The sequence below is a fragment of the Psilocybe cubensis genome, chromosome 7 (assembly GCF_017499595.1).
Source record: "Psilocybe cubensis strain MGC-MH-2018 chromosome 7, whole genome shotgun sequence".
NCBI lineage: Eukaryota > Fungi > Basidiomycota > Agaricomycetes > Agaricales > Agrocybaceae > Psilocybe > Psilocybe cubensis.
Genome location: NC_063005.1, coordinates 3284641 through 3312058, shown reverse-complemented (window position 1 = coordinate 3312058; position 27418 = coordinate 3284641). Strand labels below are relative to the sequence as shown.

At 48.6% G+C, this 27418-nt stretch overlaps 8 protein-coding genes across 8 annotated transcripts; 3 read left to right on the top strand and 5 right to left on the bottom strand.

The window, feature by feature from the left end:
• Positions 1-407: 407 nt before the first annotated feature.
• Positions 408-1142, top strand: JR316_0008542 (uncharacterized protein; the record flags this gene model as incomplete). Its single annotated transcript, XM_047894255.1, has 4 exons — positions 408-479; positions 544-838; positions 938-951; positions 1107-1142. 4 exons carry the CDS (start codon positions 408-410, stop codon positions 1140-1142), a joined length of 417 nt encoding a protein of 138 aa, XP_047747570.1.
• A 202-nt stretch (positions 1143-1344) lies between these two features.
• On the bottom strand, positions 1345-2811 carry JR316_0008541 (uncharacterized protein; the record flags this gene model as incomplete). The annotated part of the gene is made up of 5 exons (XM_047894254.1): positions 1345-1724; positions 2076-2449; positions 2498-2514; positions 2574-2600; positions 2656-2811. 5 exons carry the CDS (start codon positions 2809-2811, stop codon positions 1345-1347), a joined length of 954 nt encoding a protein of 317 aa, XP_047747569.1.
• A 535-nt stretch (positions 2812-3346) lies between these two features.
• Positions 3347-4219, top strand: JR316_0008540 (uncharacterized protein; the record flags this gene model as incomplete). The annotated part of the gene is made up of 1 exon (XM_047894253.1): positions 3347-4219. The coding sequence occupies one exon, from the start codon at positions 3347-3349 to the stop codon at positions 4217-4219; it is 873 nt and encodes a 290-aa protein (XP_047747568.1).
• A 1313-nt stretch (positions 4220-5532) lies between these two features.
• JR316_0008539 (uncharacterized protein) lies at positions 5533-7252 on the bottom strand (the record flags this gene model as incomplete). The annotated part of the gene is made up of 5 exons (XM_047894252.1): positions 5533-5853; positions 5919-6205; positions 6259-6500; positions 6557-6724; positions 6777-7252. The coding sequence occupies 5 exons, from the start codon at positions 7250-7252 to the stop codon at positions 5533-5535; spliced, it is 1494 nt and encodes a 497-aa protein (XP_047747567.1).
• Positions 7253-9201: 1949 nt separating this feature from the next.
• JR316_0008538 (uncharacterized protein) lies at positions 9202-17249 on the bottom strand (the record flags this gene model as incomplete). Its single annotated transcript, XM_047894251.1, has 4 exons — positions 9202-10085; positions 10150-14020; positions 14096-14346; positions 14678-17249. The coding sequence occupies 4 exons, from the start codon at positions 17247-17249 to the stop codon at positions 9202-9204; spliced, it is 7578 nt and encodes a 2525-aa protein (XP_047747566.1).
• A 3141-nt stretch (positions 17250-20390) lies between these two features.
• JR316_0008537 (uncharacterized protein) lies at positions 20391-21256 on the bottom strand (the record flags this gene model as incomplete). The annotated part of the gene is made up of 6 exons (XM_047894250.1): positions 20391-20442; positions 20491-20497; positions 20579-20764; positions 20859-21020; positions 21090-21179; positions 21244-21256. The coding sequence occupies 6 exons, from the start codon at positions 21254-21256 to the stop codon at positions 20391-20393; spliced, it is 510 nt and encodes a 169-aa protein (XP_047747565.1).
• Positions 21257-22717: 1461 nt separating this feature from the next.
• On the top strand, positions 22718-24439 carry JR316_0008536 (uncharacterized protein; the record flags this gene model as incomplete). The annotated part of the gene is made up of 5 exons (XM_047894249.1): positions 22718-23193; positions 23248-23415; positions 23471-23712; positions 23766-24052; positions 24119-24439. 5 exons carry the CDS (start codon positions 22718-22720, stop codon positions 24437-24439), a joined length of 1494 nt encoding a protein of 497 aa, XP_047747564.1.
• A 523-nt stretch (positions 24440-24962) lies between these two features.
• JR316_0008535 (uncharacterized protein) lies at positions 24963-26294 on the bottom strand (the record flags this gene model as incomplete). The annotated part of the gene is made up of 1 exon (XM_047894248.1): positions 24963-26294. One exon carries the CDS (start codon positions 26292-26294, stop codon positions 24963-24965), a length of 1332 nt encoding a protein of 443 aa, XP_047747563.1.
• Between the last annotated feature and the right edge of the window lie 1124 nt (positions 26295-27418).

The following is a 27418-nucleotide window of genomic DNA, read 5'->3' as shown; positions in this document are numbered from 1 at the left end:
AACTGACGAGGTCGGAAACCCGGACACGATCATCCCATTCATTTAGCATTTGTTCAAGTTGAAGGGGTCCAGATCAAGAGCGACAACGACGCACCTCGATCATGGCAATCATGATCAAGGGCGGTAAAGTGGATTTGTCTACTTTACCCCAACATTCCAGCAGGGCGGTTACTAAGCAGGTGACCTTGCCCTTGAAACACCTGCGCAATTGGGTGGTGGCTTAGCGCTTAAGGCTTGTAGTGTATCATGATGCGATGGTCTGTGCTCATTTGAGGCATAAACCCTGACGCTGAACGAGTATAAAAGGTGCAGTCTTTTCAAGCAAACCATCAACACACAAACTACTTGCTTATCGCCTTCAACCAAACCTTTAAATCCGCTTTAAATTGACGTGAAAGCTATTCGCCATGAAGATTACTTCCGTCCTATCGTATTTTTCTTTCTTCGCCGGTCTTGCCTTGATGGTTCAGGCGCATGTTGTATGTTAAATTTTGCATGGTATATTGTACTTGTCAATTTTTCTTACCGCTTATTTCTATGCAGGACTATAATGAATATGAAGCTCGTGATTACATCGACGAACTCGCCGCACGCGATCTAGTTCTGGACTATCACGCGCGTTCCTCTTTGCTCGCGGAACTCGACACACGCGAACTCGTTGAAGAACTCGAGAACAGACTTCAACGTCGAGGCCCCAAGCCCCCCGGCCTCAAACCATCCAAGGTCTCACGCAAGGTCAAGGGAGTTGGAGGAAACATTGTGTCGAAGGATAAATATAAGTGTCCTTACTGTGGATCTGAATGGGACACAGTACAAGACACTGCCGGCGACGACTACTGTAAGTTAAACAAACAGCTGTTGTTTTACATGTTTTATGTATGTTCAGCTGTAAGTTCGACATACATCATGACTTACACTCAAATAATTTCCATAAAAGGCGATTATTTGAGTGTAAGTAGACTGTATGTTGAACTTACAGCTGAACTTACATAAAACATGTAAAACAATGGCTGTTTGTTCAACTTACAGCAGTCATCGCCCGCAGTGAGAGGTATGTTGTACCCGGTGTTTAAGTGTCCTGTTTGCCAACCTAATTCGCATTGTAGGCCGTCGACTGCAGCAAATTCTGCAAAGCCAAATAAGGCTACATTATTTACTGCATCGTCTTGTCATAGGATGGATTATACTTACCTTCGTCTATCTTATTTATATATATCATCCTTTCACGAACGTCATTTCCTTATTTTCTCATTGAAACTTTGAATAAGTAAGAAACTAAGGGTAAACGCAGTAAATCAGATAAGTAATGTGTCGATTGGCAGGGATACAGAACGATCAGGAACATTACGAAGAACCCTGTAATGGTTTTTGTCTCTTCTTCTTCTTCTTCTTCTTCTTCTTCGATATATGCCTGTCGGTGTCGGGAGTTAATTGCATTTCTGAGACCTGAGCCTTCCACAAGTCCAACATCTCCAAACCTCCTACCACGCCGGTTTTCCAGTCTTGATAGGTCATTTTGGATATGCCTTCAATTTCGCGACCGCAGTAATGAGCTCCAATGCTATATACCACTTCTCGACGAATCTTTTCGCGGGTGACTCTAGTGAACACAACGTTGAGCCAAGAATCATCGTACGGTGGTGCACCCAGGGCGAGGACGCCCCTCTCATACTCTTGGAGTTCCGTGCGCAAGCGCAACAGGTCCAGTGAGTCGCGACGGATATCTGAATTGATTTTTCTGGGAAGGAATTAATAAATTGAAGACGAAGAATAGAGATACACTTACTCAATTAATGTATCAAAAGAAAGGTTGCGAATAGTCTCGAATGTAATTCGATTTATGTGAGTCTCAATGATGAGCGGTACCATCTCCTTCGCACGTCTTATAGCCGTACCCGAAATTGTGATGCATTGCGACACAATCCCCATCCGAAAACAGTGACCAACAGTTGGCATACGAAATTTGAATCGAAGGTAGCCTGCAATTGGCTTATCTGAATTGTGAATGGGCAGATCGCCTTCTAGCGGGGAAAGTGGGCATTTTATCGGGGGTGTAATAATAATCCACGACGTACTTGACTTAGCTTCTTCGAGTTCGTCCCTCCATATCAGTGTGTCTCGGACAGAAAAGTCTTTTTCCACGACCACATTGGCAATTTTTGGCATTCCAAGAATAGGACCTTTCGTATCATAGATAGACGCACGTCGATAAAGACGGAAGAAGTCTACAATATTGGCAGGTTCTTGCTGAAGGAATATCCCTACTGCGAATGGTTTATCTTGAAAATTTATCAATTCGGACTCGTTCATGAGGTGCAGTTTGAACAGGAAGACTGTCATTATTTGAAAATTCATCGCGAGGTAAGGATTCGATGCCAAGTATTTGACTATCGTCGCAAACCTTCGGCCCTCCTCAGGCAAAGTAGTGTAATTTTCTTTGTGTCTAGGCCTACAGATAATGTGAATGAAGCCATTAATAAAAGACAAAGAGACTCACCAATCCATCTTTTGGCACTGAAGAATGATTTTTCCTGTGAGTATGTCGCTTGACTTTCCATGAAATTGCTACTCACATGTCTAGAGCAATATTTCACGACACACTGGCGAACTCAGGGATGTGAGACATGGCGTAGGTGAATAAAGGTTGCAGAATACCTTGCCGCAGCGTTTGAATGTCGGATTTTTTTCGTTATCGAACTGCATGCAATCCATTCGTCCACAACTCATCTCAGCGCGGCGTTTTGCTTCCTTGACTTCCGATTTAATGACTTTGACTTTGTCCTCTGAGTCAGAAGCCACGACTTCAGACATATCGCGTAAACTCCGAAATAGACGAGTCGCTTCGGCGGTCTAAAATGTGTCCGACCTCGAAGCGAACAACAGAGGGTATCCAGGGAATATCAGAAGTCAGTAGAAATGATGATGTTTTGGCCTTCCAGCACGTCGAGACGAGCTCTGGTATGGCGCACTCCGGGTGAAGAACGGCGGGAAAACGTAACCATTTCACACGGTTTGGCTTGTGTCCGCGTGACCTCGGAGGCGACCGCTCAGGGGCATGGCGAATCGCGATACTTTGCCTCGAAATGCAAGTAGCAAACATTTCACTCCTTCAAGCACTCAATATTCAATATCCAAGCTTCTACATTAATAGCGTCACCTCGGGCAGGTATGACCCGAGGCTCGGAAACTCGTGCGATAAGAGTTTCGTTGTGTCCGGTCAGAGGTGACGCACTATTCCCCGATCTCCGCGTTTGATATCACACTAACCATATCGTTCATTATACTCTTCTCAAAAGCATGAAATAGTCACCAGCATCGCTGCTGTCGATACCGGAAGCCGTCAAGGATGCCCCAACTCCCATTCGAGATTCTTGACGGCATATTGGAGGAAGGTCTCAAAGTTTTACCTCTTTCTTCCCTTTCTTCACTTGCACTGACTTCACGAGGCTTTCGAATTTACGCCAACGAGGCCAGATTTTCGACACTTCTTCCTTACAAAGGACACGTTGGCCATGATTGTGATGGGACCATTCGCCGGCTGGATAGTCTCGCAGATGTGATACGAACTGGCCACTCAATACCAACGCTACCGGGAGTTGGTGACTTCGTAACCTCATTCCAACTGAAAGTAACAGGATACGCTACTGCCCTTCAAAGGGTACTTGACAGCCAATCCATCCCATTTATCTTCGCCAATATCTTTCGCCCTTCACCTCTATACACTTCAGTGAATAAACCCCGGTCACTTATGCTATCCCTGCACCCATTTGAGTGGGGCTACTCAAGCGATGTGCGAATTCATTGGAGTATGCTGCACGATGGATTTCGTGGAGAATTTGCCAACTTATTATGCCTCTCCGATTTAGACGAACTGCATCTGCGCCAAATAAAGGGTGTACCATCATCTTTTCTCCAAGGATCTAAAGTCAAGCACCTCAATTTTCGAGGCGTCTCTCTGCAGTCTTCTGTTTCAGGCAAATCCGCGCCAATAAATCTGCAGTCGCTTTCTATTGATCACTTTATATCGTTTCAAGATCTAGTTCAGCTGTGCTTCAATAGCTCGTTTTCACCACCACCACAGTCGTTCAGGAGCCTTACAAATGCATCGCTACAAGTCAACCACGCTGAGGATATGGACACCTTGAATGACATTCTTGGCAACGCACCTCACATTCAGCACCTGGGGATTTTGCTTCACTACATGGGACCCAGTGAGTAGGTTTACTTCAATATTGGACGTATTTTGAGCAAAAGAGAGCAGACGATAGCTTTAATCAGTGGGCACCAATCCAGTATCAAGAACATAGTGTACTGAAGGAAATCTCAATTTCCAGCAGCATGTTCACAGCTCTTTCCGTCATAATCCACTTACTTGGCGATCACATTCCCCAATCTCTTGAACAAATTCAGATATCCAGGGTATACAGATACGACAGACATATGCGGAGTGCACAGCAGATTCTCACTAACAACAGTGTACCATTGCTAGCGAACCATCTTGTCCTGGACTCTTTTGATAGTCTTATGTCCCTTGTCGTCGCTTTCGAGATGTGTGTGGGACCACGCTATATCACGGAGTTCGATGCCAACAACTTTGAACGGCAATGTCGCGACTTTCTCGTCACCGAAACCTTGTTGTCCAAAAGAGAAGATATACTTCAGGTCCGCGTTTCCGTGAGCGAAGAAGTACGTCACATTAAAATTGTTGATCAATCACGCATTTTCAAAACTATTCAACAGATTTAGAATGCACTACATACATCTTTTCGGATGTTTATTGCAGTTGTTTGAAGCACGAATAGCATTACCCCTTTGTTTCTGTCTTGTTTTGAGTTGCTTACACCTGGATAATGCCGAAAAAGTCGAACTAAGGAGTCCTCCACGGTTGGTTGACAAACTCCAACCTTTTTTTTTCAATCATTCGCCGATAAAAGGCGGTACATCTCATGGATCTCCCTTCTCTTACCTCCCTTCCCCTGCAGTCTGAAACAAGAATCAACTCCCCGTCTACAAGTCGTATGCCTGTCTCGACGTCGCCAGGACCCCCATTCCATGGGTTAGATCAGTCCCTCTTTTGGTACATACTAACGATCAACGCCAACATGGACGAGGAAAGGTTTGTATATTGCGATTGTAGACATCGTGATATCAGAAATAAGATGTCTCCAGCTGTTGCCACGCTCCTTCATCTTTCTCAAGTTTGCTCGAGTTGGAGGAGGAGCCCGGTCATTCCAATCTTTAACGACCTTCCTATTTTATTGGTCAATTCTTTCCATGGGCTGTGGACTGCCCAAGATGAATGACACTGAGTACAAATGTCGCCTTTCATTGAAGGCATCTGGATAGTGGGTGGAAAAGATCTGAGTGTCAAGTGATCTTCTATTCCAAGATTACTCGTGAGGAGGACGATGATAATGCAACGATCGGTGGTTTACAAAAGATATTGAAAAGTTTGGTCGAGATATAGTTGTAGACAGAAAGAAATTGCGGGGTATCTGATGGAATTGCTGCTATAAACAGTATAAGAATACACTACACCCGATCTTGTAGAATCTTCAAGACGATTCTCTCATTTTCTTTTAATATAAGTTTCTTACGCGAATCAAAATCTTCTTTCGTACGTACCCACCCCTCACGCACAAATTCTTGCACGGCTTGACGAATCCGTGAATGAGATCCTAGAGTGACACCTGACGATGACGGATCGCTGTCGAGAAAGTCTGATGCATCTCCCGTCCGAAGCACCTTGATGGCTTGGAACTCGCTCATCACAGCCGGTCGATTGATTGTGACTTTGTCGTCATCAATGTGAACGTACGATTCCCGTAGCTCACGTACTGCCAGAATCGGAACCTTAAAAATAACAGAACAAGGATTTTAGCAATTGGGACAACAAAGCCAACAGTAAGTAAACATACGTTGGTTTCCAGGCACATTACAATACTCGAACTCGCCTGGTATTTGAAGTTCGTATCGTCAGCTGCGAGGAATGCAGGTATACATGTATCCATCCCGCTCATGAGCTGGTAATACTCGGTATAGTTGAGATTTGTGTGGAACACAACGAGCTGCTTGAGTTCAATGGGAACGTCAATCCACCCGCTTCCAACGAGATGTAGTTTGAATGGGATTTGATCGATGCTGGTGTCTTGGACGAACGATGGTCCATCACCCAGTGGTAGATATCCCCATGATTCGGGTTCGACTAGAGGGTGGTAAGTGAGGTTAGATTCTGTGATAAAAGAACTTTCGGCATACCATGAAGAGAATGATTGAGATCAGCGAAAATTCGAGTGTAATCCCGACGATCAGCAGAGAAGGACCCTTGAATTACAGCGTTCGAAAAAGGACGATTAATCGAGGTCCTCTCTGGAAGACCTTGGAGGTCCAGTATTGGGATGTGAGCATCAACTGGGATATATTCGTAACCAGCAGATTTGATAGCAACATCAGTGCTCCTAGCAAGGTCTTCAAATTTTCTCAAGAAAGTGTTACCGACGCTGGCATAAAAATATTACATTGAGAACCGGACGACGAAAGACAATACGACACATACTGTTGTGAAATTGGGATCAGCCTAATGGCATTCCTACGTGACCATTCTTGAATTGTTGGCTGCCAGGCTTCATCCTGGACGTTGTGAACGATACACACGATCTGAAATTTGTGAGCCGTGTCACGAGCATCCCATGCTGCCAGTAGCTTTTCACTCCAATGCTTCATACTTTCAATCCATGTGAACAAAGAACAAGAAGACAAATATCCATTCAACTCACTCGATTTCACAAGTCCCAAGAATTATCAAGTCGATACTTCCATCCCCTTCAACACTTGTCACATCCTCCATTAATGTATCGGAAGATTTGTACGTCCCATTGTACAGGTTGTACGTTTCCACTATCCTTTGAAAGTCAAAGTAGAATGGTCCAGGTGTATACACTTGTACCTTTCCCTCCCTCATCACACGCTGCAGTGTCCACACTACGGCCATATACACGTCGAAATGGAATCCAAACGTCGATGCCACAGCAACATTTTTTCGTATCTGAGGGGAATCAAGCACAACCTCCTCGGAAAGCTGATTATTGGACAGAGTATATTGGCCCGCGTCGTGCGATTGGAACTGGCGGATGGTGAATAGGAGGATGATGAGAGCGACAATTGCGCCTAAGATTCGATACTTCGACGCGTTGCCCGAATTTGCTCGCCAGGTCCCGGGCGACGTCGAAGACAGCAAGGTGTACTCTGCCATCGTGGTGGTGGTTGAAAGTCAAGGAGGCAGCGATCCCTCCACTGTTACGTTTCTCAACTAGAAACCCTATGAATACAAATCGTTGTACTAGTCACAGCATGCCAAGAAATCTTGTTCAAGTTTATTTTAGTCAAGGGCCCATCGGGAAGACCAAATGATGGCGGACAGGCCCGAGTCTTTCGCCGGGGCGCCAAAGTGCAATTTAAAATTCGGCAAAACCCACATGGATTCTGTCGCCGACGCCGTCGATGTTAGAAATGAGCAATTAGGGATCTCACTGGTATTCTAACGCCTTTTGAGGTAGTATAGTACTGCACTGAAAAGTGAGCTTACATTGATGTGATAGAAGTGTCAAGTAACATATAAAAATATGTGAAGCATGGATTGGCAATGCACGGATCCCGACTCGGATCAGTCTGCCTTATGCGCTTACACCGGGCGTCAAAAGGCTCTGACCGTATATTTTAAGCACCCATATGCAACCTAATCCTTTTCCTTAGCATCGCAACGAGCGATTTGCCGAAGATATCGCTGCCGCACTGAACCAGATAATGCCCATCCGTCAAGCTCCTCCAGCGTCATCCTGGGTTCCCTGATCACCTGGACCGATCCATCATCTGAATGGCCAACTATCGTTACTGAGTAATGCCATGAAAACATGTATCTCAACCTTACTATCCAGCACACATCGGGACGAAGAAAAGCAATCGCTGAAAGCCCAAGCCTATCCCATGGAAGGCATGTACCAGCCGGCTGCATACTATCCGACACAAGCTCCTCCCATCACGCATACCACATCCATGATCCCAATTTGAACCTAGTAGCCAATCCAACGTATTCAATATTCAATCGCCAACACACACACCATTGGTATTCACTATCACTATTACATTATCAATACAGTTATCATATCTCGGTACAGTGCTATGCGGGACGGCCCCCCCTTTCAACTTTCACGTTTCAAGGTTTCAAGTTTCAATTAACATAGAGTAAGTACCGAGTGAGACCAATATATCACAATCAATCAATCGAACCGCACCGCACCTCTCCTAATTCACAATCCACTGTACCACTGGACCACTATACAACGCAAGCATAAGCAAGAAAAAAGAAGCTTCCTCGACATCGACATCGGCGTCTGTCTGTCAACTGTCATTAATACCTGTCATTACCTGGTCAGTAGACACCATGTAGAAAATGAAAATGAAAATTGAATTTGGATATAGATATAAAAAAAATATGCAGGTATATCATCAGAAAATTAACCAACCACCAAAACCAACGAACCAACCTCCAAAACCTCCAAAACCAACCTCCAAAACCAACCACCGAAACGAACGAACGAACGAACGAACGAAAAAAATAGAAAAATAAAAAAAAAGCCATGTACTACCTAAATATATTCTTACTGTACTTGTGTGTGCCTGTACTTGTGTGTGCCTGTACTTGTGCCTGTACTTGTACTTGTACTTGTAATACTTGTACTTGTAATACTCGTAATACCGTACTTATGTGTATGGTGTATATGTGTGTAGTAGGTGTGATGTGTGTGTAGGTGTGTATGTGCGTAAAAGGGGTATCAATCCTGAAAATAAAACGAGCGTGAAGTGAAGTGTATGCGACAGAACGACGACGAGAAAAAGATGAAAGGGAGAATGGGTAGTAAAAAAAGAGACCATAATAAACCAACTACAAATCAAATCAAATCAAATCAAATGAACGGAATGGGATCGTTAAAATTTAAACGTTAAGCAAACGATGTTAGAATAGAAAGTTTAGAACCTTGAGAAAACCGATAAGATAGCGATGTCAACATTATTGATAACAAACAATAGGCGTGTCATGAAAATTGGAAAAAACGAAAAAACGAAAAAAAGAAAGAGTGTGTGTCATTATCCCTCCCCTCCCCTCCTCTCCACATTCGCACATCGCACACGTCACTAAAAACATTAAAACGAACCCTCGCTCAACCCAACTCCAAGCTCAATATGCAGTGTCCCGCCCGCCCGATCGCTCCTTTCCAAAAGATCAGCCCACCGCTCCGCCTTTTCCTGCTCCGTCAACGCAAACTTGTCCTTCTCCTTTTCCCTATCTCGTTCCTTGCCACTGCTCTCACTTTCATCAGTACGATCAGTCCCCGTCACCTGTTTAGCCGACGTCGAGGGACGCTGCAAACCCTGTGATGTCCGAGGTGGGGATTTCGATCTAGCCGCAGCCGTAGCAGCAGCAGCAGCAGCAGCAGCAGCAGCAGCATTCGAAGTTGCAGCTGAAGTTGACGTTGAACCCGAAGCCGAAGCCGAAGTAGAAGGCACAATAATCGAGCTCGAGCGCCGCTTCCCACCAAGTGTAAACGAAGGCCGGATCGTCAGCGTGCTGAAGCCGCCAGAGGAGCGGCGGTGGTGCGCTTTCGCATTCGAATTGCTATTGCTGCTCGTTGAGACTGAGGTCGAGGTCGAGGTCGAGTTTGAGGTTGTGCTGGAGGCGTTGGTGGTTGAGGAAGGTAATACGGTAGATGAAGTCGCATGAGATTCGGATTTGCGTCCTGCAGGAATAGAGGTCGCCGGACGATTACCACCACCACTGCTCGGCGGTGTATGCGGTAACGAAGCCGACGAAGACCACGCCGCCGATGTGAGCGGGGGTAACGACGCGCTCCAGTTCATGCCTTGAGACTTTGGAGGACTCGAGCTAGGACTTGGGATCGGGCTGCTTGCACTAGGAGCGCCACGCTGTGCACTCCGTGGTGGGCGCGGAGGGGGCGTGGTAACTGGGCTACTACCTGTAGTTGGATGTACTGCAGACGAGGAAGACGGGAAAGATGAAGACATAGCCGCTGCAACAGGATGATACGCATAAGTATCACATCAACATCAAGTAACAAAAAAAAGCAAACATACCAGAGGACGGAGACGCAACGCCGCTCAGAGTACTAGTTCTCCTCGACGGCAATGACACAGCAGAGTGAGGGGCATGTGATGAAGAGGGTGAAGGCGTGTCTTTTCCGCCTGATATATGCGACAGCGCCGTCGATGCTCGGCGGGAAGGGAACGAGTTCACAGCAAACGTCGTACTGAACGAAGGAATGATCGGCGAGTCTGCGCGGTCGCTCCGCTTGTCCTCCTCATCATCATCGTCCTCGTTGGTCGCTGCATTCCGGTCATTATCATTGTCGGACATGCTCCAGCTCGCAGCGGCTGATGCGGGCACCCCAGTTGCAGATGTCGGCGGGACCACACTTGCAACTTTAGCAGCAGCGGCAGAAGCCTTCGTATGCGACTGTGTAGCACTCATGAATCTCCTCGGGGGCAAAGGCAACGACGACAGCTCCACAGAAGGCGAACGCACAATCATCCAGTCCTCATCCGCCGGGCTAACCGGCTCGCGGAGCGTCAGTGGTGGCATATTCGTAATACGCAGTGCAGGAGTATTCGTGCCGGGCTTGTCCGCGGCGGATGCAGCGTTCATAGTCGAGGCGTCAGCCGAGGTGCGGCGCAGCTCGCTGGGTGTCAGGATGTGCTGTCCAAGCATAATGCTAGCTTTTGACATGGGCAACGGCAACGGCGGCGGCGGCGGCGGAGGGGCGGAAGTGAAGTCGCCCGCACTGACAGACGACATTGACGAGCGAGTCGATTGAGCGCGATGGAAGTCGGAGCTGCGTCGTGAAAGTGGGGAGGAAGAACGTGTGGTGGCAGTCGTTGCTGTAGTCGTGCTCTGACGTGGGAACTGGGTGGGATTTTTGGTAGATGTCGGCGTGGTGCTGGTGCTCATACTTGGACGTGAGGCAGGCGAGGATGAGATCGTAGGTGAGGAAAGCTTCCCGCTGGCATTCTTTATCGACGAGTCAATGGATCGCGAGGGATGGAGTGTGCGTTTGGCCGGCATCGCAATAGGTGTGGCAGGGATAGGAGGTACTGGAGGAGGAGGAAGAGGCGGAGGGGGGACCGGATCCGGATTGGACTCTACAAACTTGTCTCTCAACCCACTTCCGATACTAATCCTCTTCATCAGCTTCCAAAACTTCCCACCACCACTCGAAGAGTTGCCAGTGCCAGCCGGACTGTTGTTGTGCGACACAGAAGCCAGTTCTTCCTTCGCCTTTACATTTTTCGGTGCAACCTCCGGCCCGTCATCTTCAGACGCGTATTTATCAATGGACAACGTCAACGACCGCCGATGCTTCGCCTTTGCTCTCCTGTCCTCCTCCTCATCCACCGTTCCCGACGTGCCTGTACCCGCCTTGCGCGACAAAACCTTCCTTCGTTCCTGCATGCTCGCCCGCCCGACCGGACTCCGCCCCTCAGAATCACTAAACACGCCCACAACACTTCCACCCTGTTTCTTCCACCGCTCCGACACCTTCTTGCTCAGTGTTCGACTCAGGCTGGGGCGACCGCTATCCTTCTCCTTGTCGCGCGCTGTCTGGCGTTCCTTGCCCTTGCCAGAATAGATGTCGGACGAAGTCACACCCGCCCAAGCATCCTCTCGACTTCCTACCGCAACAACGCGACCAGACGAGCTTCCAAACACGGTGTAATACGGCGTAGCATCGCCTTCACCTTCAGCTACCTCCGTTTCCTGGACCTCTTCACCCTTCGCCTGCCTCTCATTCACCTTCACCTTCTCCATATCCACCTTCTTCTCAACTCCCTTCTTCGCCCCTACCTCTTCCTCTTTACCACTCTCCACCGAAGTCCGAAACTCCAAACCCAAATCAAAATCCAAACTCAACTTCAAATCCAACGAAGGCGCCACACTCTCGCTGCGCCCATCAACCCCGGAACCTGAAGCAACTGCACCATCTCCACCACCCACGACACGCTGTATCACATCCCAACCACGCTCCCGCTGCCCCTCCATCTGCACATACGAGTACGAATCGAGCTCCATCGACCCCGACGCCGCGCGCGGTCCAAGGTCCAGCCCGCTGTCCTGCGTCACCCCGCTCGCAAACGAATACACCGACTTGCGCTGTTGCTGCAGCAGAGACGACTGTGAATTCTGCGAGCGCTGCAGCTGGTGGTGCTGGTGATGATGATGATGTGTTGAATGAGGCTGACTTTGCTGATGTTGTGGTGGATGGTGATAATTAGTATGATGATGGTGGTGATGGGAATGGCTCGCTCCGTCCACGGTCAAGTTCCTCCGCACGGACACTGTCGGCGTTGGCGTCCTTCTATCCGGATCTTTGTCGCCTCTTGCCGCACTCCGACTCCGACCAGCGCTCGAACCAGGGCGTGAAGCGTTGTCAGTGGATGTATTTACATCCAGAGCGTCCAGCAGCGAGAGACTGTATCTCCGCCTCATACCCGCTTCTCTCTCCTTCTCCTTAGCAGCCTGTCGCTCAGCCTCAGCCTCAGCCTCAGCCTCAGCTTGCATCCTCGCCCTTGCCTCTGCTTCGGCCTTCACCCGCTCCTCCTCCTCCGCTTTCGCTTTCGCTTTCGCAGCCTTGGCCTCCTCCAGCGCCGCCCTGCGCACTTTCAAATCTTCCTCTAGCCGCTCTGCAATAACCCGCTGCCGCTGCTTTTCTTCATTCTTGCCATAAATCTGCCCACGGCTCTGATACTCATACACATCCTCCTGTTCCTCCTCCAATGTTTCGATTACACCGTTGCTCTCACCACCGCCGCCAGATGCTATTCTCGCCAGCATCTCCCGCTCCCGTTCCTGCCGTTTGTATGCCTCAACAAGCGATGATGCAGGTGTGACCGACGTCCGCCCGCGCTCCTTTTCCTTTTCTTTCATTTTTTCCTTATCCTTTTCCTTCTCCTTCGCCTTGGATTTCTCGCTTTCCTTCTCTCGCTTCTTCTCCTTCCCATGTTCCTTCTCAGCCAATGCACTCACGCTCCCACTTCCACCCCGCCCAAAGAACCGAATGCCAACTGGACTCTTTGCCGCAGCCGCCCCTACCGCCGGGCTCTTAATCGCATTCCCCTCCACTGGGGGTGGCGACTGCGACTGTACAGGAGAAAACGCCCGCGACGGCGCACGAAGTGCAGATGGTGAGGGCGACGGCAGCGGTGATGGCAAGGGAGACGCGCTCCCTCGTGAACTCACGCTCGATCCCGATCCCGGGTTCGGGTTCGTCACAAACAGCGGCGCGGGTGGGCGCAGCGCTCCTCCTCCTCCTCCTCCTCCTCCGCTACTACCGCTCCGCCCACTGCCGGGTGTACCGGGTACCCGAGAGTACGCAAACGATGAAGATTGGGCCTGCGTGCCGATCGGAGTTGGGGACGGGATAGGCAGGGGGACGAGGGTGGGCATCGGGATAGGCGAGCGTGGCGAGCGCGGTGGGTCCTTGGAGGTGCCGTTGCCGCTGCCACTGGCGATGGGGCGGATGTGAATGTCGGTGTGTGTGCGTGTATGTGTGCGGGGTGCGTCGCTCTGTCTGCTGACGTTTCTGAACGTCGATGATGAAGGTGACGGAGACGGGAGACCCGAGGATCGCTGCACAGACGAAGAGGAGTCATACCGCGGGGTCGGGTTCAGACTGGCGAGGACAGCGGAGGCCGATGCAGCGCGGTGTACACCTGTGGCTTTGCCTGCGCCCGATGATTTACCTGTCGACTTGCCAAGGCTCTTTACCACATTGCCAGGGACAGAGCCAGTGACTGGCGACGTTGCGCTGGCACCAGGCGTACTCTTCGTCTTACCCGTGCTGGAAGATCCTCCTAGGAAACGCATATCGGTTGAAAGCGAAGTATGTGCGTCGCTCGCAGGCGACGTCGAAGGCGTAGTCGAATTCGTGAAATCGTGAAGCTCCTGCGGGTGCTGCACACCCAACGCAAACCCCGCGACTGCGTTAGGACGCAAAGAATCTACAAATGCAGTGTAGAATAGACGTACCTCTCGTTCTCGTTCCTGATCCTGTTCTCTTAGACTTAAACCTTCCCGCTGGTGCTCGAGTTGCTGCAGCTGCTGATGTTGATGGTATGCGTCTTCTTCTCCCTCCCTCTCGCCCCACCTCTCACTTTCGCTCTGATCGTGATGTTGATGGCGATGCTGTTCCTGATGTTGATACAAACCCCGTTTCTGATCGTGATATACTGGCCTCAGTTGCTGCTGCGGTTGTAGGAATGGCTCGTCGAACTCGGACCCTGGCGAAAAAAAGGAGGGAGAGACAAGAGAGGAGAATGCAAGGCGTGGGTAAGTAAGGTTAACAAGCAAGCAACGCCCCGAAAATACGAAAAAGCGACCGTATGTGATACGATACGATACGACAAACTCGGCTTGATGCGACGATGTCCTTCAGTCCATTACTATGTCCGTCCAAAAGCCCCTCACTCTAAATCTCCCAGTGTAGCGGGGCAACAGAAGCACAAACACGCAAATGCGCAAACAAACACCACCACCAACCCACCCAACAAATAAGCAAGCAGCCGGGGAAAGAAGGTGTGAATGAGAAAAAAAAAACAGTGGATAACTCACCATGCATACCCGGTCCGTGAGGTCCGGCCCCATTGACGGTATAGCCTCCGCTCGCGTACCCCGGTCCCTCTTGTGCATGACCTTGTGCTACTTGTGCTTGACCTCGCTCTTGACCTTGTCGGTATCCGTGTGCTTGACCTCGTCCGAGCGCTTGGTCTCCGTTCCCACTCCCCCTATATTCCTGAGAAGGCGACGAAGACATGACGCCAAACTCTGAATAGTGAGGATGTGGGGGTGGGGACACATATGAGCTTGTCCTGTAGTTCTGGTTCTGGGTTGAAGGTGGAGGAGGATTTTGTGATTGAGGGTGTGGGTACGCGTACGGGTGTGGATATTGTTGTAGAGTATGCGGATGTGAATGCGATGGATTGTGGTGACTCGAGTGCGAGTTTGGTTGAGAGTACGAATGCAAATGACCCTGCGACGACGAACCGCTTGATGCCGACACATAATGTTTGCTCTCTTTTTCCCTCTCCCTCTCCTTTTCCTTGTTTTTTGCAGATCGTGTGTGCATAGGTGCTCCGGCGGCCGCAGCGCTGCTATTCTTCCGCCTCAGGAGGTTTGGCTTGCGCTTCTCCTCCTTCTCCTTCTCTTTCTCTGTCTCTTTTTCTTTCTCTGCGAATGTGGTCGAGGAGGGTATGGTCGCTCCATTCGAGAGCTGATACGGTTGCTGCTCGGAATACCGCGCATACTGCTGCTGCTTCGCCTGCTGGTAATAGTAGTCTTGATGCTGCTGTTGCTCCTGGCGGGGTTTGGCCTGATGATATCCTGCCGCACCAGCACCGAGACTGACACTGCGCCCAAGCTCCTTCTTCCCATTCCCAATACCGATCCCACTGCCACTGCCAACAGGATACCTCCCGTCCTTATCCCAACCTTTCCCCAACCCCAAATCCAACCCACCGTCGTTGAAAAACGCAAGATCGGCAACGCCGCGCGCCATCGCGCGTTCCTTCTCTTCGGGTGTCTTTTTTAGCTTGTTCCTGGCTTGTGGTTGCTGCTGAGACTGGGGTTGGGATTGAGTTGGTGGTTGGCGCCGAACCGGCTGTAATTGAGTCGTTGGCTTTCCCGTTGCCTCTTCAATCGCTCGAGGAGACCCAGGCCACCCCGAATCACTCTCACTCCCGCTCAAATACGCTAGACCCGTGCCTCGGCGTCTCTCCGTCCCACTGTTTCCTCCACCGGGGCTCGTATAGCCATCGCTATTGTAAACATGCGATGGAGACGATGACCCCACAGGTGCTGGCTTGGCAAGCAGGCGCCGCATCATGGCAGCAGTAGAGGGTGACTCGGGGCGCATTGACGACGCGTTTCCGTTCATGGCCGACCCAGGACTCGACGACGTACTGGCGTTACCATTTGCAGTGGTGGCTGCATAGGAATTGGAACTAGGATTCGAAGAAACATGGCCACGCGCATGCACACGCGATGAAGGCAGCGTAACGTACTGAGCATGCGCCCATCCTTGTACTGACGGTCGTTGTACATGACCCTGCCCACTTGCATGCACTTCTGCCGGGTATCCTTCACCCATAGGCCCCGAACGCAAACTCGGATTGGATTTATGCCTTCCGTGAACCATTCTTCCTGCTGCCACTCCTGACGACGAAGAAGATGGTAACGGAGATTCGCGTGACGAGGGAAAGTGGACTTGTGCGTGTGCTGAGGGTGACAACGTATGGGATGACGAGGTCAGTGTCGTATATCGCTTGTTGCCTGGAGTTGTCGGGGTCGAGTGTGGGTGACTGTGCGCGTGTGGATGCGGCAATGTATGCGAAGGCGGGACAAGAGGCGAGGGTGGAAGTGGTGATGCGAGTGATGGGCGGCGGATTGCGTTCGAGTTCGCATGACCATGAGCTGTTGGACTGGATGAAGGGGAGGATGGAGATGCCGTGGTGGGTGGAGAGGATGTGTGGGTCAGCGACTTTGTCGGTATTCGAGTCGAAGGTGCAGTGGTGGACGAGGATGTATGCGCTGCAGCTGAGATGGTGTATGGCGGAGGAGGAGTAGGAGTCGCTGCAGCGCGCTGTACCTGCATGGTACTACTTCTGCTGCCAGTTGACACCGAGCGCGGCCGCTCGCCCACCATAGTACCGGTCCTTCTTCCCAATCCTGATGGTGATGTCGATCCTGATGTTGATGCTGTAGAATTAGCGTTGGCTGTGGGATTAGGATTGGCGTGGGTGTGGGTATCTTTTTGCAATAGTTGGCGTCCGTTCCGCGCGGTTGCGGGTGATGTTGGTGTGCTAGGCAGCGGTCCAGCTGTACTCCTATTCTCACTCCCATTCCCAATGCGTTTCTTTCCATCCGACGAAGACGACGCAGACGACTTTGTTGATGACCTGGTCGACAGTGCAGGTGAGGAGCGTGTACGCGCGCGGTCGAGGGATGATTGCGAGATCGAGTTGTCATTGGTGCTGGAGTAGGGGTGTAAATGTAGTTTTGCCTTCCTCCCATCCACCGAGGACGATGCGGACGACTGTGTAAGAGGAGAACGACGGGGCGAGGACAATTGTGGATACGAAGGTGGTTGTGTGTCGTGGTCGTTATTCTGCGCAGGAGAAGGGTTCATATCTCTTCCTGGCGGACGAAAAACGTCAGACCGCCTCTAACAAGGTAGAGCAGTCAAAAGTGAAAATGATTGTGTACGTACAAGACTCCAATATGCAAGAAACCAACCTTGACGAAAGATCTATAGGACTGAACCGGTCTAGTGTGTCCGAATTGAGCTATATCAACCTATATGCATGTATGCACGTCAGTGAATTGCACTAGCTCGCTCGAAAAATGGACTGACATGATAGTAGCAACCGAGAAGAGTGGAAGGGGGAGAGAAAGCCAAAATGAGGTCCAGCACGTGTTGCAGGCGCAGAAAAGCGTGGCGACGCTGACACTGTGCACGGTGTGGGTCGCAAGTGGGGCAACGGAAATACGCGCCGGGCAAGATAAAAATCAAACTGGGCTGTCGGTCGAAAGTATTGACAGCTCGGACTTGTGGTAACCACGAGGGTCAAAATAGATTCACAAGCGCCAATTTGGGTGGTTTTACGGGATAGCTGGCATGATATGTATTCGAAGTGGTGTTAGGTCAAATCTCTTGTCTAGGTAGAACAACATGGCCAAAAATCACAGTGACTCACAAATGACGACGAGCTTTGCCATCTCCATGGCGCATATATGCGCATATACTCACCCACCAATCAAAAAATTCCCGATCCAGGACCGTATCCGCCGATTCGACGCCATTTGATTTCGCCTATGGCTACGGCGCAATAGATGCCGTGTGCCGCACAATGCCGCACGACGCGATTACTGCTGCCGCGTTACGGCAACTGCAGTATCTTGTTGTGAGCGAGGCGCTTCAGGCCGCAAAATTCCATAGATTGCAAGGCGAAGATTCGGGAGTGCAGAGACGACAGAGAAATGTGTGGTGATAGTTGGGGGTCAAGATGTGGGGTGCGTTATATGAAGAGGAGGCCGCCTTATATAGGGCCAGGCGGTCCAAAATAAGCAGCTCTCGAAGAAGCAAGTAGCTGCTGAGAAAGGAAAGGCCATGTACATATGTGGAAAAAGGTGACAGGAAAGCATCTGGTATATGGATATGGTTATTCTAACAATGACGTATTCATAAAAACCGTCTTTCAAAGATGCAGTCTGACTCTCTATCGACCCAGACGACATCCAAGTCCCATACTAAGTGAATACTCAAACTCACGCTCATTGACATTCCCAGTCAAACTTGTATGGTGTAAATGTTATCTTCCCCCAATGGCGCTATAACCCAAAGGCTCCAGAAGATCCGCAATATCTCCTCACTTTACCCGCCCCCCGCAATAGAGCGCTTTTAGTTTCATGTTTTCCGCTGTTCCCGATGGCGTGCATGATTATATTCCTGCCGCCACTGGCCTATATACTCCTCCACGGGGTCTACTCCGACCAGTGTAGATCCAAGTGAGTCCAGTCAATATACATCTTTTTAAAATCCTTGATACATGCGCAACGTCCACACATTTATGTCTGGATTCGCTAACTTACCACGCACAAGATCTAGGAAGAACTCCACACCAGCGGTTGAGCAGTATCCTTACTGACGAAAATGCATCTAAATTCTAATATGACTGCGTCAGCAAGTACCATTCTAACAACGACCCTACGATAAATGTCAAGTTGTTCATGTCTCGAATGCTAATAAAATGACGGCGCGTTCACTAGTTAACAGAAAATATCAGATCACTTCGTTCCATAGAAACAGACACATTCAATCAGTTTTTCTAAGCTTATCCATTGTCTGCCAAACAGGTACCAGTTACCAAGCAAATTGAAAATCTGTTTCGCACGCAGTCGCTAGCACCCTCACAATCCGCCGGCGAGAATTAATAATCTCACGGCTGTCTATTCGCACCGTAACACCTTCCCATCCTCCCCTCGATCGAATCGCTTCGCGTCATTTCTCTTCTTCGCTCCATATACCATGTCTGAATCATTCATATTTATCTGGCTGTTCTCATGTAAGTGTCGCATCAATGGAGGGAATGAGTCCCAGGAAATATTTGATAAGGTTCTCAATCTCTTCATCCCATTCTCACTGGTACCGGCGGAGTCGAGAAAATACAGCCCACTATGCGATGTATCCCAATCAAGATAGGATAGCAAACGTTGCCACCCGGCCCGTAATCCATGCTGAATGCAATCTCGAGTACCGAATCACCGAACGGCGAAGACCGGCAATATGGGTTCTTTGAACGAAGAAAGGGGGAAGGCAGAGGATCTGACTCAAGCGCGTGTTATCGTCTTGCAATTTCTCGACGTTTACCCTGGGGACCCAGGGAGAAGAAGGTGCCAATTAGCAGCAGCACAGTTAAATAAGCAGCTCGGAGTTCACAAATCCCACGCAGACTCTATTTCCCAGTCCGTGACTAAATCTAGAGCGCCTAACTGGTCATTAGTAAATTCTCCACACATCCATCCTAGCCCAGCCGCCATCGACCATTGACCATTGACACAAAACCAAGGCCTATGGGGATCATCGGGTAGTCGTGCAATAATTAAATGAGTACGTGTACCCGCGCCTACCCGCACTCACGACTTCGACATGGCATGACATCACGGCGCTTAGTAACTCTGGTCTGTAAAGTCCTCGAGTTCTCGATGCAATTATCGCGTGCTACTTTATTTATAAACTCCCTCGGAGCTCGTCGCTTATAAACACAATACGGAAAAGCAGAAGGGAAACGAGGTGGGTCCTGTTCGGCCACCAATATAACGCGTGCCCCACTTCTAGCAGAACTCTCGTGTCATTGGTCATGGGTGGAGAGGTTTTTAACCTCACGTATTGAACGAAAGCAACGACTTCTATCACTACAACATTTGAAATTGAAAATGTGATTTAGAACAAGGGTTATGATTAAGAGACGAAAACGCAATGAGGAAAACGTGAATTCGGGAGCAATGAAATTAAGTGTGTAAAAGAAGATAATAGAGGAGATGTATGGGCGTCAAGTCGTGATAGATCATGGAACATAAATGGAAGGGTTGTATGCAAGAGTTGAGCAGGGTCAAAATGAAGAACCAAGGGCGAATGAAAAGGTGAATATTCCAGTGAGCAAGGAGAACGAGAACGAGGATGAGGCATGGTTCCGGGATACAGGAAAGCACAGACAATCGAATATCCGTGCCATCTCCATGAACCACACATGCACACCGAGCTCTTATCTTAGACAGAACGCGTGTGCGATCCATAGAACCCTCCGGGTGTCGCCCGCAAGCTAATCCTGAACATATACATCAAGCAGCCGATAAGCATGAAAATATACAATCCCCCTAGTAATTAAAACCAACAATAGTATGATGTCAGCCTCCGGGACAGAGTAAAGAAGTCATATTTGAAGGGAAATAACGCACAAAGAGACCAAGCGACAGCTTCTATTGAGACAATGCGCGAGCACTCATGTGCGAAGCGTTGCCACTTTTCCGGGTACGCATCCGCTGGGCGCCCACAGCTCGTTCCACGGAAGGGCGTCGCGGTGCGAATCACGCCTGCGCCCGTACCAAAGAATACCGCAAGAACCAGAGAAAAGAACGCAACGACTATAATGGTGTGCAAGCAATGAAGAATTTAATGTATGAGTTGTAAATCAGGTTTCAGAAAATATGCGAAGGATGGTGCTGAAGGAGTACGTACAGCCAACGTTGAGGAATAAATGGAATATGGTGACGAGCAGAGAGACGAGACACGCGCAGAGAAGGAGGCCGAGCACGTTCTTGTACTGGAGCGATGCGTAGTTCTCAGCGAAGCGCCCATATTTGTGAATCTGCTGTGAGACAAGCCCAAGCTCCGCGCACGCTAGTAAAAAAGTAGAGATTACGATGAACAAGGAGCTGAGATGCATATCAAACAGAGAGGCAGACGTACTAAGGGCGAAGATGAGCACAAATCCAATGAGATACAGGATACTTCTAATTGACGGAACAAACTTCCTGTTATCCGCCTCGACTTTTTGATCTGAGCAACTCTTGTAAGTGAACTGTTACACTGCCGTGAACAGTCTAGATCATCCGAAACATACTATAGTTTGCCATGTTTCTCCAACAATGAACTTGGAATGGAAAACGAAAACCCTAAGGCGCCTTGTCAATGAGAAGTAGAAGGTGCAGTGGAGGTGAGGATGAATGCCACACTAGTCAAATGACGACAAAGAGAAGGAAGTCTCCGAGTCTTTCACTCTTCGCTTTATATGTGCGCGCCGAAGAAGAAGGTCTTGGAACAAGGAAAACGCGCTAGCTAGATAAGATCGGAGAAAGCTAAGGGTTGTGGCTGATTGAGGAAAGTGACGGCCTGGCGGTACTCTGGGTTACTCAGCTGACGAAATAAGCTGAGCGAGGGCGATAGCGATGACGCATAAATAGAGCGGACCATCCGACGGCATCCGAACGAGCGAACCGCACCCTCTCGAGATCTCAGTCTGTGACCGCACTCTTACACTGGGAGGATGACATCAATTTCCGTTTTGCCTGGACGTTGACATCAGCCGCTCCGAATACGCACTTTGTTCTTCGCTGTGGGACTAGTCTAGCGTGGTACTCTGGCTCGTACAGACGCAGAGCAGTTGCCAGCCTATAATTGACTAGTGGTGGTCGATGCTTGCGTTCTTCTTGGTTTTTCCTGTCTGGTCGCGTCTGTGATCCGTGTGTCCAAAAAGGAAAGTGCGCGCTGCCGTGAGACATGCAAATGCGGCATCGGACTATGGCGGGCGCGGCGGGCGGACTCAGTGCCATGCGGTATCATATCTATACAAATCTTCTGCTGTCCGGTTCATCAACTAGAGCTAGGTAGACTGCGTATATCAAACGCCGTGGTACGGGTTGGGCGTCATACAAAAGGGTTCATCAGTAAATAATTACTAACACTATAAAAGATGCCTAACAATGGAATTGAGCCGACAATTTTTTAAAATTCAGTTAATGGCCGAAATCGACGGTAATTTTTCTAATATGAAGTGAAAGAATGATGAATGGACGTATGATGTGCATTCGTGTGGATGAGTGTTGAAATCTTGGTTGAGTCAGAGAGCTAAGTCGGGACACAAGAACACCATAAACGCTTCATCATGCAACAAGACAAAGTGAAAGAAGAAAATGCTCAAAAGATCATATGTGATTTGTATTGGGGCATAATAGTTAATCGTTGAACATATGTAAATCAACGGAAAGTTCGAGTACTGGGCAATCACTCAAGGTCTGTCGTGGCTGTATGAACGAAATTCAAACTCTCAGAGATTTCAGTCGAATAATAGGTCTAGTAGTAGCGTCTAGCCAGGTACAATTTCGCAGGGCGCAACACGTTGAACTTAGGCTCGGCAATCAAGCCGACCAAAGCATTTTTCTGACATTTGAGTCTTGGCTGATCTTCGTTATATAAAAATACATCCATCACAGCGGAAAACGAAGAACCATCTCCAATCAATATTCACGCGCTCAATAACGTCGACGGCTGAATAGCGCGATGGCTCGTGTGATTCATCTTGACCTGCATCAACCGACATGTCAGGGTACACCTTGCTATCCTCGACTTCTCCTGGAACCTGGCGAGCGAACACTGGCAAGGCTCTCAGATACCGGATCCTCGGTGTTGTCATTGCTCTCGTCCTCCTCATATTCACCCTGCGCCAGTTCCAATCGAATTACCCAGGCCGGTACAACCTAATCGATAATCAAGTTGGCGAAGAAGTGGTACCAGAATCTCCTCAGAAACGAAGGAATGTTGCTGTGGCATCGACGTTTGGATACCATTTCGACGTGTACATGGCAGTAGTGTGGACACTGCAGCGTGTGATGAAAGAGGGAAAGGTGCAGGTATATACTCCTGGGCCATTCTACTTTGATTTTCAAAGAATAGTCGACACGTATAAGCTATACAACGGGACCTACAAAGACTACAATACACTAGTCGATGACGTGACGAGTGTTGGCGGTGATGGAGGTATTGACTTGATAGTCTTGGGGACATGCGAACTTGAGTGAGTTGTATAATCCTATTTCGGACCTTGTGTATAGCTCACCGAGATTCAAAGTATGAGGCACTGGAGTGAAAAGCTGCTGGCGGCATGGGATGCTCGTGATTCAGCGCACAAATTTCAGATCGTTTGCATCGTGCACGATGTCCGAGACGAAGCATGGCAGCCAACAATCCAGGAATGGTCACGTAGGAATGCCATTAGGCTGCTCCCAATTTCACAACAGTATGTGTCCTATTGTTCTTCGTCGTCCTGTTTTCAATGTAATGTTTCTTGCCAGCGTCGGTAACACTTTCTTGAGAAAATTTGAAGACCTTGCAAGGAGCACTGATGTTGCTATCAAATCCGCTGGTTACGAATATATCCCAGTTGATGCTCATATCCCAATACTGGACCTCCAAGGTCTTCCAGAGAGGACCTCGACTAATCGACCTTTTTCAAACGCTGTAATTCAAGGCTCATTCTCTACTGATCGTCGAGATTACACTCGGATTTTCGCTGACCTCAATCATTCTCTTCATGGTATGCCGAAAGGTCTTTTATCACAGAATCTAACCTCACTTATCACCATATAGTCGAACCTGAATCATGGGGATATCTACCACTTGGTGATGGACCATCGTTCGTCCAAGACACCAGCATCGATCAAATCCCATTTAAGCTACATCTCGTTGGAAGCGGGTGGATTGACGTTCCCATTGAACTCAAGCAGCTCGTTGTGTTCCACACGAATCTCAACTATACCGAGTATTACCAGCTCATGAGCGGGATGGATGCATGTATTCCTGCTTTTCTTGCAGCTGACGATAAGAACTTCAAATACCAGGCGAGTTCGAGCATTGTAATGTGCCTGGAAACCAATGTATGTTTCTGTAATATTTTGTCTTTGTTGTCCAATTGCTAAAACCCTTGTTCTGTTGTCTTCAAGGTTCCGATCCTGGCAGTACGTGAGCTGCGGGAATCGTACATTTACATTGATGACGACAGAGTCACAATCAATCGACCTGCTGTGATGAGCGAGTTCCAAGCCATCAAGGTGCTTCGGACGGGAGATGCGTCAGACTTTCTCGAAAGCGACCCGTCATCGTCAGGTGTCACTCTAGGATTTCATTCGCGGATTCGTCAAGCAGTGCACAGATTTGTGAATGAGGGGTGGGTACGTACGAAAGAAGATTTTGATTTGCGTAAGAAACTTATATTAAAAGAAAACGAGAGAATCGTCTTGAAGATTCTACAAGATCGTGTGTAGTGTATTTTACCGTTGCGCTCAGAGATCTATACATTCTTTCGTCTGTATATTTATCCAAAGGCATTATTATATTGAATCAGGTGCGCTCCAGTAATGTTCAACTCAATAAGCAGCGACATCGTGGTCGTCGACTGGCTGGGTGGATGTGATGAACGTGATCCACGCAATCAGGCCCCCGCTGTGGTGATGCTTCAAGGGGAAATATAAGGGTACCAACGCGACAATAGTGACCTTGCGATATGTCAGTCTTCGAGCTTAGAAGCACATTTTTGTTATACCGAACCGAAATGAACCTAAACTATGCATATGTGCTACATTCCGACCACCCATGTCTGGCAAATATATGTAACTTAGAGCGTTTTCACGTAAGTAAACTAATGTTTCTTATATTGCCAACCTGGCAACATTTCATCCCTTTGAAAATACAGCAGGCGGTATGATCAAATAGCATTTATGATCACAATTCTTGGGAAGTGGCTACTTACTTTGAAGCTAGAGCCTCTGTTTCAAATTCTGTCGTCACCTACAGGTATTGTAGATTGACAACCAGGGGAAGGACGGTTGGGACCAACATTCCCATTTCTTTCCGTCTGAAGACATATCTGGATACCTCGGAATCGTTGTCACCCCCATTCCCATCCCAACTATATTTCACCACTATTGTTTCTAGTTTCGGGAAAGCGGAAACAAAGCGCTGCTCGGACAGATCGGCCATATACAGGAAAAACCTTTCCGGTGCTGATAACTTCTTGACAGACATAAATACGGGCGCTAATGTTTCGAAAACAGAAGAATAGAAGTTGGTGTCGACTTGAAGTATAAGATAAACTTCTCGAACGCAATTACCACCAGGTATAGGGAAACGTCGAAGCAGTGAAAGGGAAAATGAGTGTTGTGGAGCAGGGTCGGAGATTTGAATGTTGTATTCACTCCCAGGTCCTTTCCAAAATATCTGAAAAGTTTGATTCTCTATCCACAGTGTGGATTCTATTGCCGCCGCAATCGATTTGCTTGCCAGTGATGCGTACCTGTATAGAATGTCCCCGATTTGTGCGACCTGGGCCTCTGTGTTCTGCGCTGCGAGAGCCTGGCAGCAATGAATGATTAAGGAATGGTTTTCCGCTGGTTCGATAGAACTGAGTAGGATGATGTAGGCATTGTGGTTCATTGGTTCCATTAGCTCGATACGTTGGAGTTTGGTATGAAATACTCTACTGTCTTTGGTCCTGCGTGGAAGGGTTAAATTCTCGCTGGAGTCAAGGTGGGAAACAGAGAGCGTTACGAGTGTTGGTATGCAGATTATTGTATTCAATATCTCATTAGCATTAGACGGTTGTTCCAGTCTGAGGTGTTGAAGACGACTTGTCAAAATTCCAGGCGAAGTGTCGAAGCGGATATTAGGGGAATCATATCGGCTCAAGCAAGGTGCATATCCTCCAAACAACCGAAAGCTCCTGGGTGATATGATCTGATCTCTGGGTCCCAGCTCAATCATTTTATTCTCTCTAGACGCATAATTGAAGAACCAGAGCGCAAAAACTTCGATAGATGGTGAGCAACTTCCCAGGGTTTCCCAAAGTCGCTCGTTGTTTCGGATTTTGTCATGGTAGGTAAATCCGACTAACCGCAACTCGAGACGACAAATCCTTTGCCAGTTATTGATCAAGATAGTGGATATTTCTCCATCTCCATCGTCAACAACATCACCATACAGGAAGAGTGATGCATCTCTTGTGCGACGGAGAACTTCATTCCTCCACTCCGGGTGTCCGAGTCGATTGAAGTTCACGACCTGGCCCCAGAGATTTGGTGACAACAGGATAGAGTTCCTCCAGCTCGAGCACACCTGCGACATGTATCTGAGAGTATCCACGGCGCATTTCTCTCTCTTGGTAAATTTCCCCTCGTCCATGACCGCGTTGAACGATGAAATGTAGAGAAAAAGTGATTGATCCAAGTGATTAATTGGGGGGCCTGCCGGGCAGTCCTTTACATCTTGCTGGTTCAAGAAAATAGTTCCATATACTTCTGATATTGAACTAGCAATTATAGGAGAGCTTGACATTGATCGTGCACTGAAATTGTCGCCTTGCTGAAAGTAAGGGCTCTCCACCCTCATATTTACGTAATAAGTTCAACCAATGTTTGCCAATGTTTGTAGTGCTTCCGCATCAGATGACCTGGAGAGCAATAGACACTGATTTGGATCTCGCTATACTGTGCCCTGTTCCTCATAAAAATTGGTACATACATTCTAATATAAAATATATGCATGAAAATATCAAAAAGGTTACAGAGAACGAATAATAAATAGGTAGAAAGAATGTATTGTCCCAAGCAACTTCCCATCACTGCCGTCAATCTGAGTTAACAAGCGGCATCGCGTGGCTATGGGCGGGTCTACAGTCGGCACAAGTCCGAGTTATAATTTTTGCTGATGACCATTGGTACTAAGCGGCCATGATAGGAGCCGCACCTTGCCTGGCTAGGCGTAATGGTATGACTTATGATAGTATGAATGTGTAGCAATTTTCCGACTTATCGAGGATAACAACTACATTCAACACCCACAATGTTGCATATGAAACGCTTTATATAAATTTGTTGAGGAGTTTTAGCAATGCGCGATTGATCAACGATTTTATGTGATGTACCTATTCGCTCACTGAAACGCGGACATGGCAAGGACATGGGAGTTCTCTTTTTTTTAGTTTTAGCGGAGATTCAAGTCGGAGATTTGAACTCCGCCCGTTGTTCGGTCTGCGCCGCGGAGGCTTTTTCATGCTTTTTCGGTTCAGTGGCTAATGACGCACGACCTTAACATCCAGGCCGACAGGGTACCCTCCAATCCTCCCTCCGTGTCCCTGAGGAATCGATTGCAGTTACAGGGTATGAGGGTTTTGCATGTTTTTTATTTTCCTGACAACTCGTTGAGAATCTATCAACCTTCACCCACCCAGATTGGCCGCAACGTGGTGC